General features: G+C 32.2%; 1 protein-coding gene across 2 annotated transcripts; it reads left to right on the top strand.

Moving 5' to 3' along the window:
* The first annotated feature begins 2,577 nt into the window (after positions 1-2,577).
* LOC103933922 (F-box protein At2g26850-like) lies at positions 2,578-11,072 on the top strand. Of its 2 annotated transcripts, none has more exons than XM_048574489.1 (6): positions 2,578-3,471; positions 3,621-3,700; positions 3,916-4,088; positions 4,177-4,251; positions 5,394-5,609; positions 10,819-11,072. In XM_048574489.1, the coding sequence occupies exons 1-5, from the start codon at positions 2,788-2,790 to the stop codon at positions 5,579-5,581; spliced, it is 1,200 nt and encodes a 399-aa protein (XP_048430446.1). In that variant the 5' UTR covers positions 2,578-2,787; the 3' UTR covers positions 5,582-5,609; positions 10,819-11,072. The 2 variants fall into 2 exon arrangements, with proteins under 2 accessions (XP_048430446.1, XP_048430447.1); XM_048574490.1 differs by having other exon boundaries at positions 5,394-5,613; positions 10,823-11,072.
* The last annotated feature ends 347 nt before the right edge of the window (positions 11,073-11,419 follow it).

Below are 11,419 nucleotides of genomic sequence, written 5' to 3'. Positions count from 1 at the left end.
TTGTCTTGTGACATCTCACTTTGACACCCACCAAAAAGTGCCACCACATTGCTTTTAAGTTTTTACCCCCAATGATAAAGTTTGAAAACTAATATTTTTGTTACAAGTAATACCTTACACCAATCAAAATTAAAAGGGAAGAGAAAATATTTGAACCTGAGAGGCGCAGTAAGTTGAAGTGAAAACCCTAAGCTCCAGGGCAATATACCGCTTGGTCGAAAAGTAGTTAATTTGGACATTTTTCCTTAACTTTATATATATAAACTTTTACCACTTGAGAGAGATTCTTATGATTTGAGTAAGGTTAAATTACTACTCGAAGGGATTTCGAGTGATTTCTCTATATCCAATTTCTGTATATGTACCTGTTTATTTGTGTTCTTTAAATTGAATAAATAGAATGAGAATTTAAGAACATAAGTTAATAGAGATATATGAAAGAAAAAAAGTGCAGAAATGATTTACTTGTGATGAATATTGGGAAGGAGGACACACTTCTACTTGGATGTGGATAACATTGATGAATCGTTAAATCTTTTAGTACAAACTTTGATTGATATGTCTCTTGTTTAATAGTTGCCATTTTTTGGGGTATGCTTGGTGTCAATTCAACTAATTCTTAAGTAACTACCTACACCTACCTTTATCATTGTTAGGTTTTGTGTTAATTGACCTAATTTTAAAGATTATGACATCTCTCTCAATGACTTGATAGGCCATGTCGAAAAAAATGAGATGTCAAATTTTAAACATAAAATTTAAATTTGAAGGCTTATGTGTGGCATGTTGGTCTTTTGATAAATTTTGTTTTCCATCCAAAATGTCAAATTTAAACTATTATTTATTATATTATTTACTTTCCAGAAGTGTAGTATTTTTAAAACAAAAGATAATGATAAAAAGCATTTATTATTGACTAAATATAGATTTGAAACTACTGTTAAATTTGTAGCAACTCTTTCTGTTGTTATTCTATGTCATATCTCATAGAAATTGATATTTCGGTTGAAAAACCACAAATATCATCTTCTTTTTTTTACAATTATTTTTTCTTAAATATTGATGAGGACATTTTGACCATTTCCTTTGATTTCATATAGGATTTTATAAAGATTGAAGACTCTGGTCCTTGAGCTATCTATCTACAGATTAATTCCTCTCAAATCTTTCAATCTGCTAACTGACAGCTGCCCCCACCCAACCACTTGTTCCTACAATTTGGTTCTCTTACCGGTGGATGTTTCTCTGTTTCCGCATGCCATACTGTTCATTGCCTTACCATTGTTGGGCTCCTTATGTATAAACAATAATTTCTTTTTTACTTTCGACTCACAATTAGGAATGAGTATCATCTTTAGATTCTCTTTGTGATTCTTTAATTGTGTTCATTCATTGTACATCGTGTAATCAGAAATTATTTTAAAATTTTTATGTAAAATTGAATACAACTAGTACCTGACGAAAATTAACTGCATAATTTATGATGAACGAATATGATTAGAGGATCTGCTATATCCTCACAAAGAGGATCCAAAGAAGATCCTTACAAAAAAGATCCAGAGAGGATCCTCATTCCACAATTAGACACACGTTAAAAGCTATTTAAAACTTTAAAAATTGTTAGGAGTCATTTAATAATTATTTGCATTTTAAGTTTTTAGCTTTTGTCTTCAATTTTTTTTAATTGAAATTTTATTTACTAACTACTCTTATATTAAAAAACATTAGCATATGCCCCACACTTTGTGTATGAAAATAAGTTTTACTTTTATTTTAAAATGGAAAGGAGAAGGGGAGAAAAAAGGAATGTGGATTAGAGAGAGAAGTTTTCTTTTTGTATTTTATTTTTCAAAATTAGAGGATGTTAGGATCGCCCTTGGATAAGGCTTTGAAAAAAAAAAAAAAAAAAACTGTAAAATTTTGCTTGTGTGTGAATTTACTTTACTATCTATGATTTTGTTTTGTGGTAGAAGACAAAATTATCTTTTCATCCTCTTTTGGTTGACAAATAAGATTTTATTAATGTAGTTTAGATGAAAACTGAAGAAAAAAAATACTTGTTTTATTTCAAACTTTAGCTCACAGTTTAAGTTTTCAAATTTTATTTGTGAAAAAACTAAAATAATTATCAGACAAGTAAAAACTGAATAGATTACAAATATATTTTTTTTTAAATGAGAAGGAAAGAGGGAGAGAGAAAAAACATGGGAGTGGAGATGGGGGAGGTTTTTTGTTCTTTATTTTTTATTTTTAAATATTACATTTATGCTAAAATTACATGTAGATGATGCTTCAATAAAAAACAACAAAATTTAGTTTTGTAAAATTACATTGTTGCTTATTATTTTTTTGTAATAAAAGACTAAATAAGATTTTCACTCTCTTTTAATTAATAAAGAGAATTTTATTAATAAGTTGTTTACATTAAACCGCCATTTGTTCTCTGCTCCCTAATTTGTAGTACATGCAATAAAGGCTGGTCGGTTGGAGTGTAAAGGAACTTGTCTTGAAAAGGAGGCCCACTTCCGTTGGCCAACCTAGCTAATAACTACATACTCAAGATGTCAACTGTCATTGGTTCATCTTTCTTTGCCAAGTAAAATAAAAAACAACCCCCTTCTCTTCTCTTCTCTTCTCCTCTCCTCTCTCATACATTATATATTTGCATCGATTCAAGGCTAGGAAGAATTACTTCAACATTTTGATGCCAAACTCCAATCAATCACTTCAAACTTTGAAGTTTCACTCGCTCACTCCATCCCTTCCCATCCCATTCAATCCAATCCAATGCTTTGCCTCCTTATCTCTTGTGCCTCTTTCATCCTCCTTTTTAAGTCCTTCATTCACCACAAACCAATATTACAAACATGGGAGGATAGCCTCAGATTAATCTCACTCAAGTTTTTGGGTGGATTTTTAAGTTTTCTCCGCAAAAGCAGGATTTCATTCCAACCCATCGCCTCCAAATTTAAAAAGATGGTGACTTTTGGCTCAAATGTGGAGGTGGAGAGAGTGGAGAGAGAGGAGAGAGAAACCAGTCTCTCTCTCCTGGATTTGCCTTACTTGGCCTTGGACTGCATTCTTGAGAGGCTTCCCCCATCTGGGTTGTGCTCCATGGCAGCAGTTTGTGCTTCTTTGAGGGAGAGCTGCACAAGTGATCACTTGTGGGGGAACCATATGAACCACAAATGGGGTCGACTTATAGGGCCTGCTGCTTACAGAGAGTGGCAGTTGCATGTGGCCTCAAGAAACAGAATCAGAGATTACTCTGTTCGGACCGAGAAAAAAGGTCTAATAGAGTCCCTTGTGGCTAGTATTTTGCCTTCCTCGTGGATTACTAGGCAAAAATTAACTTCTGTATGTAAAGTGAAGGCTAGTACGAGTTGTTTACCGGTCGATTCGATCATGTCTCTGTATCTCTCTCTTGAAACTGGCAAGTTTTGGTTCCCGGCTCAGGTCTATAACCGCGAGGTATTGCCGCAAACTTGATATTATCAGTAGTATCTATCTCTGGTAATATGTAGTTGCACAATTTTTTTTGTTTGTTTGTTATTTTCTTGCTTGACAATTCACGAACACCTTACACATATGTGTGTGCGTGCGTGTGTCTTTTCCTGCAGAACGGTAATGTAGGGTTTATGCTTTCTTGTTATGATGCACAAGTGCGCTATGATTCGACGACAAACACATTTCAAGCAAGGTGAAGTAGCGGTCTGCTTTATATGTGTTTTGACTAGAGAAGTACATATATTAATGATTAAAGTTCTTAACATGTGTTCAATCTAAATGCTATTTCAAAATTTTAACTTGCAATTCTATTCGTATAAGTTTCAATCGTCTATTGGACTAAAGTTCGATTCTGGAAAGGCTTATTTCTGAATGGTTCTCCCTTGAATTCAAAATTTACAGTTGCAGGTATTCACCTTACGGGCGGAGGGCAACAGAGGAAAATATACCATGGGATAGACTAAGAGCGGCTCCAGTTGATACTCCTCCTCACAAACTTCATGTCTCCGATTGTTTACGTGACTTAAAACCCGATGATCATATTGAGATCCAGTGGAGAAGAAACAAAGAATTTCCTTATGGTGTGTTTCTAAATCCCGCATTAAAATGTCTCTCAATTATCCTTTAATTTTGGAATTTAGCAATAATTTGGATTCTTATGTGCTTTAGGTTGGTGGTATGGTGTCATTGGTCACTTAGAGTTTTGCGATGGGAATGAGAATCGCTGCCGTTGTCACTGCAATGGTGAGAAAACATTTCGGTTTCTGCAATTCTGCTGAGTTTTCTTTGTTTTGTTTTCATTAGTTGGAGAAACATACTTCTTTCTCCTTTTTTTGTTTGGGAATTGTTATTAGCACTCCAAAAATCTCATTTGGCACTTCAAACTTTCTATAATTAGAAAGAAAAATACACTTGTGAGGAGTGTAGAATGAGATTTTTGGAGTGCTAATAACAGTTGCCCTTTGTTTTTTTTTTCGGTTACAAAATACAGACTTCCTTCCTATGTCAATCAATAAACATCACGCATGAGATGCCATATTAAACTCTCCATATAGAAATCTATGGAGTTTATGATATCTCTTTCCCCGAATAGTTTGGCATTCAAGCACTTTTAGCATGGGAATCCATGCCCTGCCTTAACTTGGACACTTCAATAGGGTTCCCTTTTACTCCAAACGAAGGCAAACGAATATGTGAACCATATAGCTTTTCCATACAGAATCACTTGTTAGTCTCGTCCATTGACTTGAGATATGATGCACATACGTTTCTTATTGGTTCTATTTTTGTTTCCCTTTTTCTGGAAGTACGATGGCATGTTCATGCCTATGAATTAGTGAACTTAGACGGCAGAAAACTCAAAATCTAGACATAAAGATGACTTGACTCAGAAACTTCCTACTCTGTTTCTTACATTTGAGGAATATGTGCCAGCTACGGTTGTTTGTCATGACCAAATCTGACGTCTTATCTATGTTCTTAGCGGACAGCCCTTTTCCCATTCCTTGCATTTTAATCATTGTTTTATAAACGAAAGAACTGTTACTTGACTAACAAGGAAAAGGGAAACCTATGTGCTAGTCTTGCTGAATTCATTTTTCTCATATCAACACAGCACCAAGTGCTTGATATTTGTTACATATGTAAACTATCTGTTTCATGCATTCTGTTGTTTCTTCTAATCACTATTGACCCTTAGGCTATCTGAAGGAAGCCGTTTGCTCAAAACCAAGTGCAATGGCATTCTAGGATTCATATAGCCGATCCCACTTAGTGGGATAATGCTTTATTGTTGTTGTTTGTTTGCAGGATTCTAGCTAGGACTATTTTCTTGACTACCACTACTGTATATAAGTATCTGACAAACAAGTACTCTTTTATTACAGATATAGTAAAACTGGAGTTCAATCAGTACGCTCCTGGTTCCCGATGGAGAGAAATGACGATAAACAGGAAGGACCATCGCGAAGAAGGCAATGAAGCAGACGGCTTCTATGCAGGAATCCGAAAGATTTACAACGAGGAGGAAATTGCAAGGTGGAAGCGCTTATGGCCGACCCAGGTTCTGGGATAAACCTTCCACTCTCAATCCTAACCACACTATAAATATTAGGCCTGGCAAACGGGTCGTGTCTATCGTGTTCGTGTCGTTTTCGTGTAACACCTGTTATCTTAACGGGTCGTGTCGTGTCACACCCGTTATCTTAACGGGTCCTTAACAGGTCGTGTCACTTTACCCAACGGGTAAAGTGACCCGACCCGTTATGACCCATTATGACCCGTTAAGAAAAAAATATATTTTTTTTAAATTGGCACATACCACACATTGCCACATAAATATTACTTCAAAACATTAAAACATTTCTCGTTCAAGTACTATATCTACACTCGAAAATAAAAGCCTAATAAAAAAAATAATACATACACTACTAATATATTACAAATATTAAATGTGCAAGGATAAATAGTTTTTGTTTTTAAGATTGTAAGTCTTTCTCAAAAGTTTACACCTCCATTTACAAAATCTTCAATTTACATCGATCATCATGAAATTGTATTCAATTTACACCTACATCTATATAATTATTATAGTTTTTACTTTTTAGGGATATAAAATTATTAAATTAATGTATATAATTATTAATATTATAGTTGATTCATACTTTTATTAAGTATATAAATTATAACATAATATTTTGTGATATCCACATCCACTAGTGTAAATATTTTAAATTGAAGATCAAATTCATTCTTTGTATTCATATAGGGTCACGGAGTGTAGCTGTAAAAATTCATCAAAATCAGAGTTAAAATAACCGTTAAATCTTGATTTTTCGTTTATAACCGTCGAAAAGCTTTGTCCCGTTACTTGATCTCTGAATGTTTTTTTTTTTTGTGATTTTTTGCTGATGTGATCTCCAAGCATATACAAACAATTTTAACGATTTGGATCGTTGAAATTAGTTTTGGAGAATTCGTAAAACGATAGATTGACTAACACTTAGAGTTTATTTATACTTTCATTAAGTATAACATAAGATTTTGTGGTATCCACTTGTGTAAATATTTTCAATTGAAGATCGAATTCATTCATTGTATTCATATAGGGTCAAGGAGTGTAATTATAAAAAATCATCAAAATCGGAGTTAAAATAACCGTTAAAACGTGATTTTTCGTTTATAACCGTCGAAAAGCTTTGTCCCGTTACTTGATCTCTGAATGTTTTTTTTTTTTTTTGTGATTTTTTGCTGATGTGATCTCCAAGCATATACAAACAATTTTGACGGTTTGGATCGTTGAAATTAGTTTTGGAGAATTCGTAAAATGATAGATTGACTAACACTTAGAGTTTATTTATACTTTCATTAAGTATAACATAAGATTTTGTGGTATCCACTTGTGTAAATATTTTAAATTGAAGATCGAATTCATTCATTGTATTCATATAGGGTCAAGGAGTGTAGTTATAAAAAATCATCAAAATCGGAGTTAAAATAACCGTTAAATCGTGATTTTTCGTTTATAACCGTTGAAAAGCTTTGTCCCGTTACTTGATCTTTGAAAGGTTTTTTTTTTTTTTTGTGATTTTTTGCTGATGTGATCTCCAAGCATATACAAACAATTTTGACGGTTTGGATCGTTGAAATTAGTTTTGGAGAATTCGTAAAACGATAGATTGACTAACACTTAGAGTTTATTTATACTTTCATTAAATATAGATAAGATTTTGTGGTATCCACTTGTGTAAATATTTTAAATTGAAGATCGAATTCATTCATTGTATTCATATAGGGTCAAGGAGTGTAGTTATAAAAAATCATCAAAATCGGAGTTAAAATAACTGTTAAATCGTGATTTTTCGTTTATAACCGTTGAAAAGCTTTGTCCCGTTACTTGATCTCTGAATGTTTTTTTTTTTTTTGTGATTTTTTTGCTGATGTGATCTCCAAGCATATACAAACAATTTTGACGGTTTGGATCGTTGAAATTAGTTTTGGAGAATTCGTAAAACGATAGATTGACTAACACTTAGAGTTTATTTAACTTTCATTAAGTATAACATAAGATTTTGTGGTATCCACTTGTGTAAATATTTGAAATTGAAGATCGAATTCATTCATTGTATTCATATAGGGTCAAGGAGTGTAGTTATAAAAAATCATCAAAATCGGTGTTAAAATAACCGTTAAAACGTGATTTTTCGTTTATAACCGTTGAAAAGCTTTGTCCCGTTACTTGATCTCTGAATGTTTTTTTTTTTTTTTGTGATTTTTTGCTGATGTGATCTCCAAGCATATACAAACAATTTTGACGGTTTGGATCGTTGAAATTAGTTTTGGAGAATTCGAAAAACGATAGATTGACTAACACTTAGAGTTTATTTATACTTTCATTAAGTATAACATAAGATTTTGTGGTATCTACTTGTGTAAATATTTTAAATTGAAGATCGAATTCATTCATTGTATTCATAAAGGGTCAAGGAGTGTAGTTATAAAAAATCATCAAATTCGGAGTTAAAATAACCGTTAAATCGTGATTTTTCGTTTATAACCGTTGAAAAGCTTTGTCCCGTTACTTGATCTCCGAATGTTTTTTTTTTTTTTTGTGATTTTTTGCTGATGTGATCTCCAAGCATATACAAACAATTTTGACGGTTTGGATCGTTGAAATTAGTTTTGGAGAATTCGTAAAACGATAGATTGACTAACACTTAGAGTTTATTTATACTTTCATTAAGTATAACATAAGATTTTGTGGTATCCACTTGTGTAAATATTTTAAATTGAAGATCGAATTCATTCATTGTATTCATATAGGGTCAAGGAGTGTAGTTATAAAAAATCATCAAAATCGGAGTTAAAATAACCGTTAAATCGTGATTTTTCGTTTATAACCGTTGAAAAGCTTTGTCCCGTTACTTGATCTCTGAATGTTTTTTTTTTGTGATTTTTTGCTGATGTGATCTCCAAGCATATACAAACAATTTTGACGGTTTGGATCGTTGAAATTAGTTTTGGAGAATTCGTAAAACGATAGATTGACTAACACTTAGAGTTTATTTATACATTTATTAAGTATAACATAAGATTTTTTGGTATCCACTTGTGTAAATATTTTAAATTGAAGATCGAATTCATTCATTGTATTCATATAGGGTCAAGGAGTGTAGTTATAAAAAATCATCAAATTCGGAGTTAAAATAACCGTTAAATCGTGATTTTTCGTTTATAACCGTTGAAAAGTTTTGTCCCGTTACTTGATCTCTGAATGTTTTTTTTTTTTTTGTGATTTTTTGCTGATGTGATCTCCAAGCATATACAAACAATTATGACGGTTTGGATCATTGAAATTAGTTTTGGAGAATTCGTAAAACGATGGATTGACTAACACTTAGAGTTTATTTATACTTTCATTAAGTATAACATAAGATTTTGTGGTATCTACTTGTGTAAATATTTTAAATTGAAGATCGAATTCATTCATTGTATTCATATAGGGTCAAGGAGTGTAGTTATAAAAAATCATCAAAATCGGAGTTAAAATAACCGTTAAATCGTGATTTTTCGTTTATAACCGTTGAAAAGCTTTGTCCCGTTACTTGATCTCTGAATGTTTTTTTTTTTTTATGTGATTTTTTGCTGATGTGATCTCCAAGCATATACAAACAATTTTGACGGTTTGGATCGTTGAAATTAGTTTTGGAGAATTCGTAAAACGATAGATTGACTAACACTTAGAGTTTATTTATACTTTCATTAAGTATAACATAAGATTTTGTGGTATCCACTTGTGTAAATATTTTAAATTGAAGATTGAATTCATTCATTGTATTCATATAGGGTCAAGGAGTGTAGTTATAAAAAATCATCAAAATCGGAGTTAAAATAACCGTTAAATCGTGATTTTTCGTTTATAACCGTTGAAAAGCTTTGTCCCGTTATTTGATCTCTGAATGTTTTTTTTTTGTGATTTTTTGCTGATGTGATTTCCAAGCATATACAAACAATTTTGACGGTTTGGATCGTTGAAATTAGTTTTGGAGAATTCGTAAAACGATAGATTGACTAACACTTAGAGTTTATTTATACTTTCATTAAGTATAACATAAGATTTTGTGGTATCCACTTGTGTAAATATTTTAAATTGAAGATCGAATTCATTCATTGTATTCATATAGGGTCAAGGAGTGTAGTTATAAAAAATCATCAAATTCGGAGTTAAAATAACCGTTAAATCGTGATTTTTCGTTTATAACCGTTGAAAAGCTTTGTGCCGTTACTTGATCTCTGAATGTTTTTTTTTTGTGATTTTTTGCTGATGTGATCTCCAAGCATATACAAACAATTTTGACGGTTTGGATCGTTGAAATTAGTTTTGGAGAATTCGTATGCCATCAATCAAGTTCCGTGTGTGTGTGTGTATATATATTTATTAAGTAGATTTAAATCTATTTATTTTGTATGTATAAATTATAATTGACTGGTACACGGAATAGTACATACATCACGTGTCACGTGTGTCATTATAAAAATAGTGAGATATGTCATGACAGTCATGTGTGTGATAAAAAGTTAATAACTTAAAAAAAAAAAAAAATTTCTCACCACATCTATTAATTTTCATTTTTCCCTCTCTTTTTTGTTTCCTTTTCAACTTTTTCTTATCATTTTCACTTTTCCCTCCAACATCTTTCCCTAATTCCCTCACTTTTTTGTTTCATTTTCAACTTTTCTTAACATTTTCATTTTCCTTCCATTTGTTTTTTCAAAAAGGGCGGCAAGTTGGCAACGGCAAGAAATTGATTATTGAAATTTGAATGGAAAGAAATCACATCAAATTTCAATGGATGCAAAATCATGCAATGCATCATGCATATTAAATTATTAATTAATAATTATTATAGTTTTTATAAAATTTAATATATATATATATATAATTATTATAGATAGACTTAATATTTTGGGGGTATAATTATTATAGTATATATAATTATTATAATTATTATAAATTTTATAGTTAATATAATATATATATATTTATTATAATTTTTAGGGGTATAAAATTGTAAAATTAATGTATATAATTATTATAGTATTTTTTTAGGGTTATAAAATTATAAAAATAATATTTTGCTTATCGTGTATCGTGTTACCCACGTGTATACCCGAACCAACCCGTTATCTTAACAGGTGCTTATCGGGTTACCCGATAACGACCCGATTCGTTATCGTGTCGACCCAAACACCTGTTAATTTCGTGTCGTGTCGTGTCGGGTGATCGGGTCGTGTTAGAAATTGCCAGGCCTAGTAAATATCAAGCCCCCCTTCCCCCATTCTTTTTTGCTGTTGACCCGTGCCTAATATGATCCGGGATTATCCGGATGCATATATACGTACATCAGTATTCTCAAAGCACAAGGTCCAGTTTACTCATTGGTGAGAGGGACATGATATAGGCCTGTTTGAGCCACGAATGAATTATAAATGGTTGCGATCGCGACCTGTGATTTTAACAAAGATGATCCAAGCTTTTTCAATAAAGTTAGTAAGATTGCATGATTGGTCCGAGATACCAAGCCAAGCCCAAGACTTTAAATTAAAATATCTAATCCAAGGTCCATTACCAATCCAAAGAGATCAAGGTCTGTGGTCCACAAACGAAGAGTAGAAAAAAGCTCACAAGTGAAAACGTAAGGATAGAGAAGATCGAGGCAATCAAGGTCCATGTCCACCAAAGATTTTTGGTCCACGGCCTTTTGAGAGAAGTGCATGGAAGATCATCACATCCAGAAATTCCGAATAGGCAAGAATCAAAGACAATCAACTCAAAAATGCATGAACATTCCAAATAAGCTTATGTTGCAGATATCGTATTACAAGATTAAGGGGGCCGCGAAAAGAAAGTTTG

The sequence above is a fragment of a genome, unplaced genomic scaffold (genome assembly GCF_019419815.1).
Source record: "Pyrus x bretschneideri cultivar Hongxiangsu unplaced genomic scaffold, Pyrus_bretschneideri_v1 Contig72, whole genome shotgun sequence".
NCBI classification, from domain to species: domain Eukaryota; kingdom Viridiplantae; phylum Streptophyta; class Magnoliopsida; order Rosales; family Rosaceae; genus Pyrus; species Pyrus x bretschneideri.
This window is presented reverse-complemented; position numbering and strand designations above follow the sequence as displayed.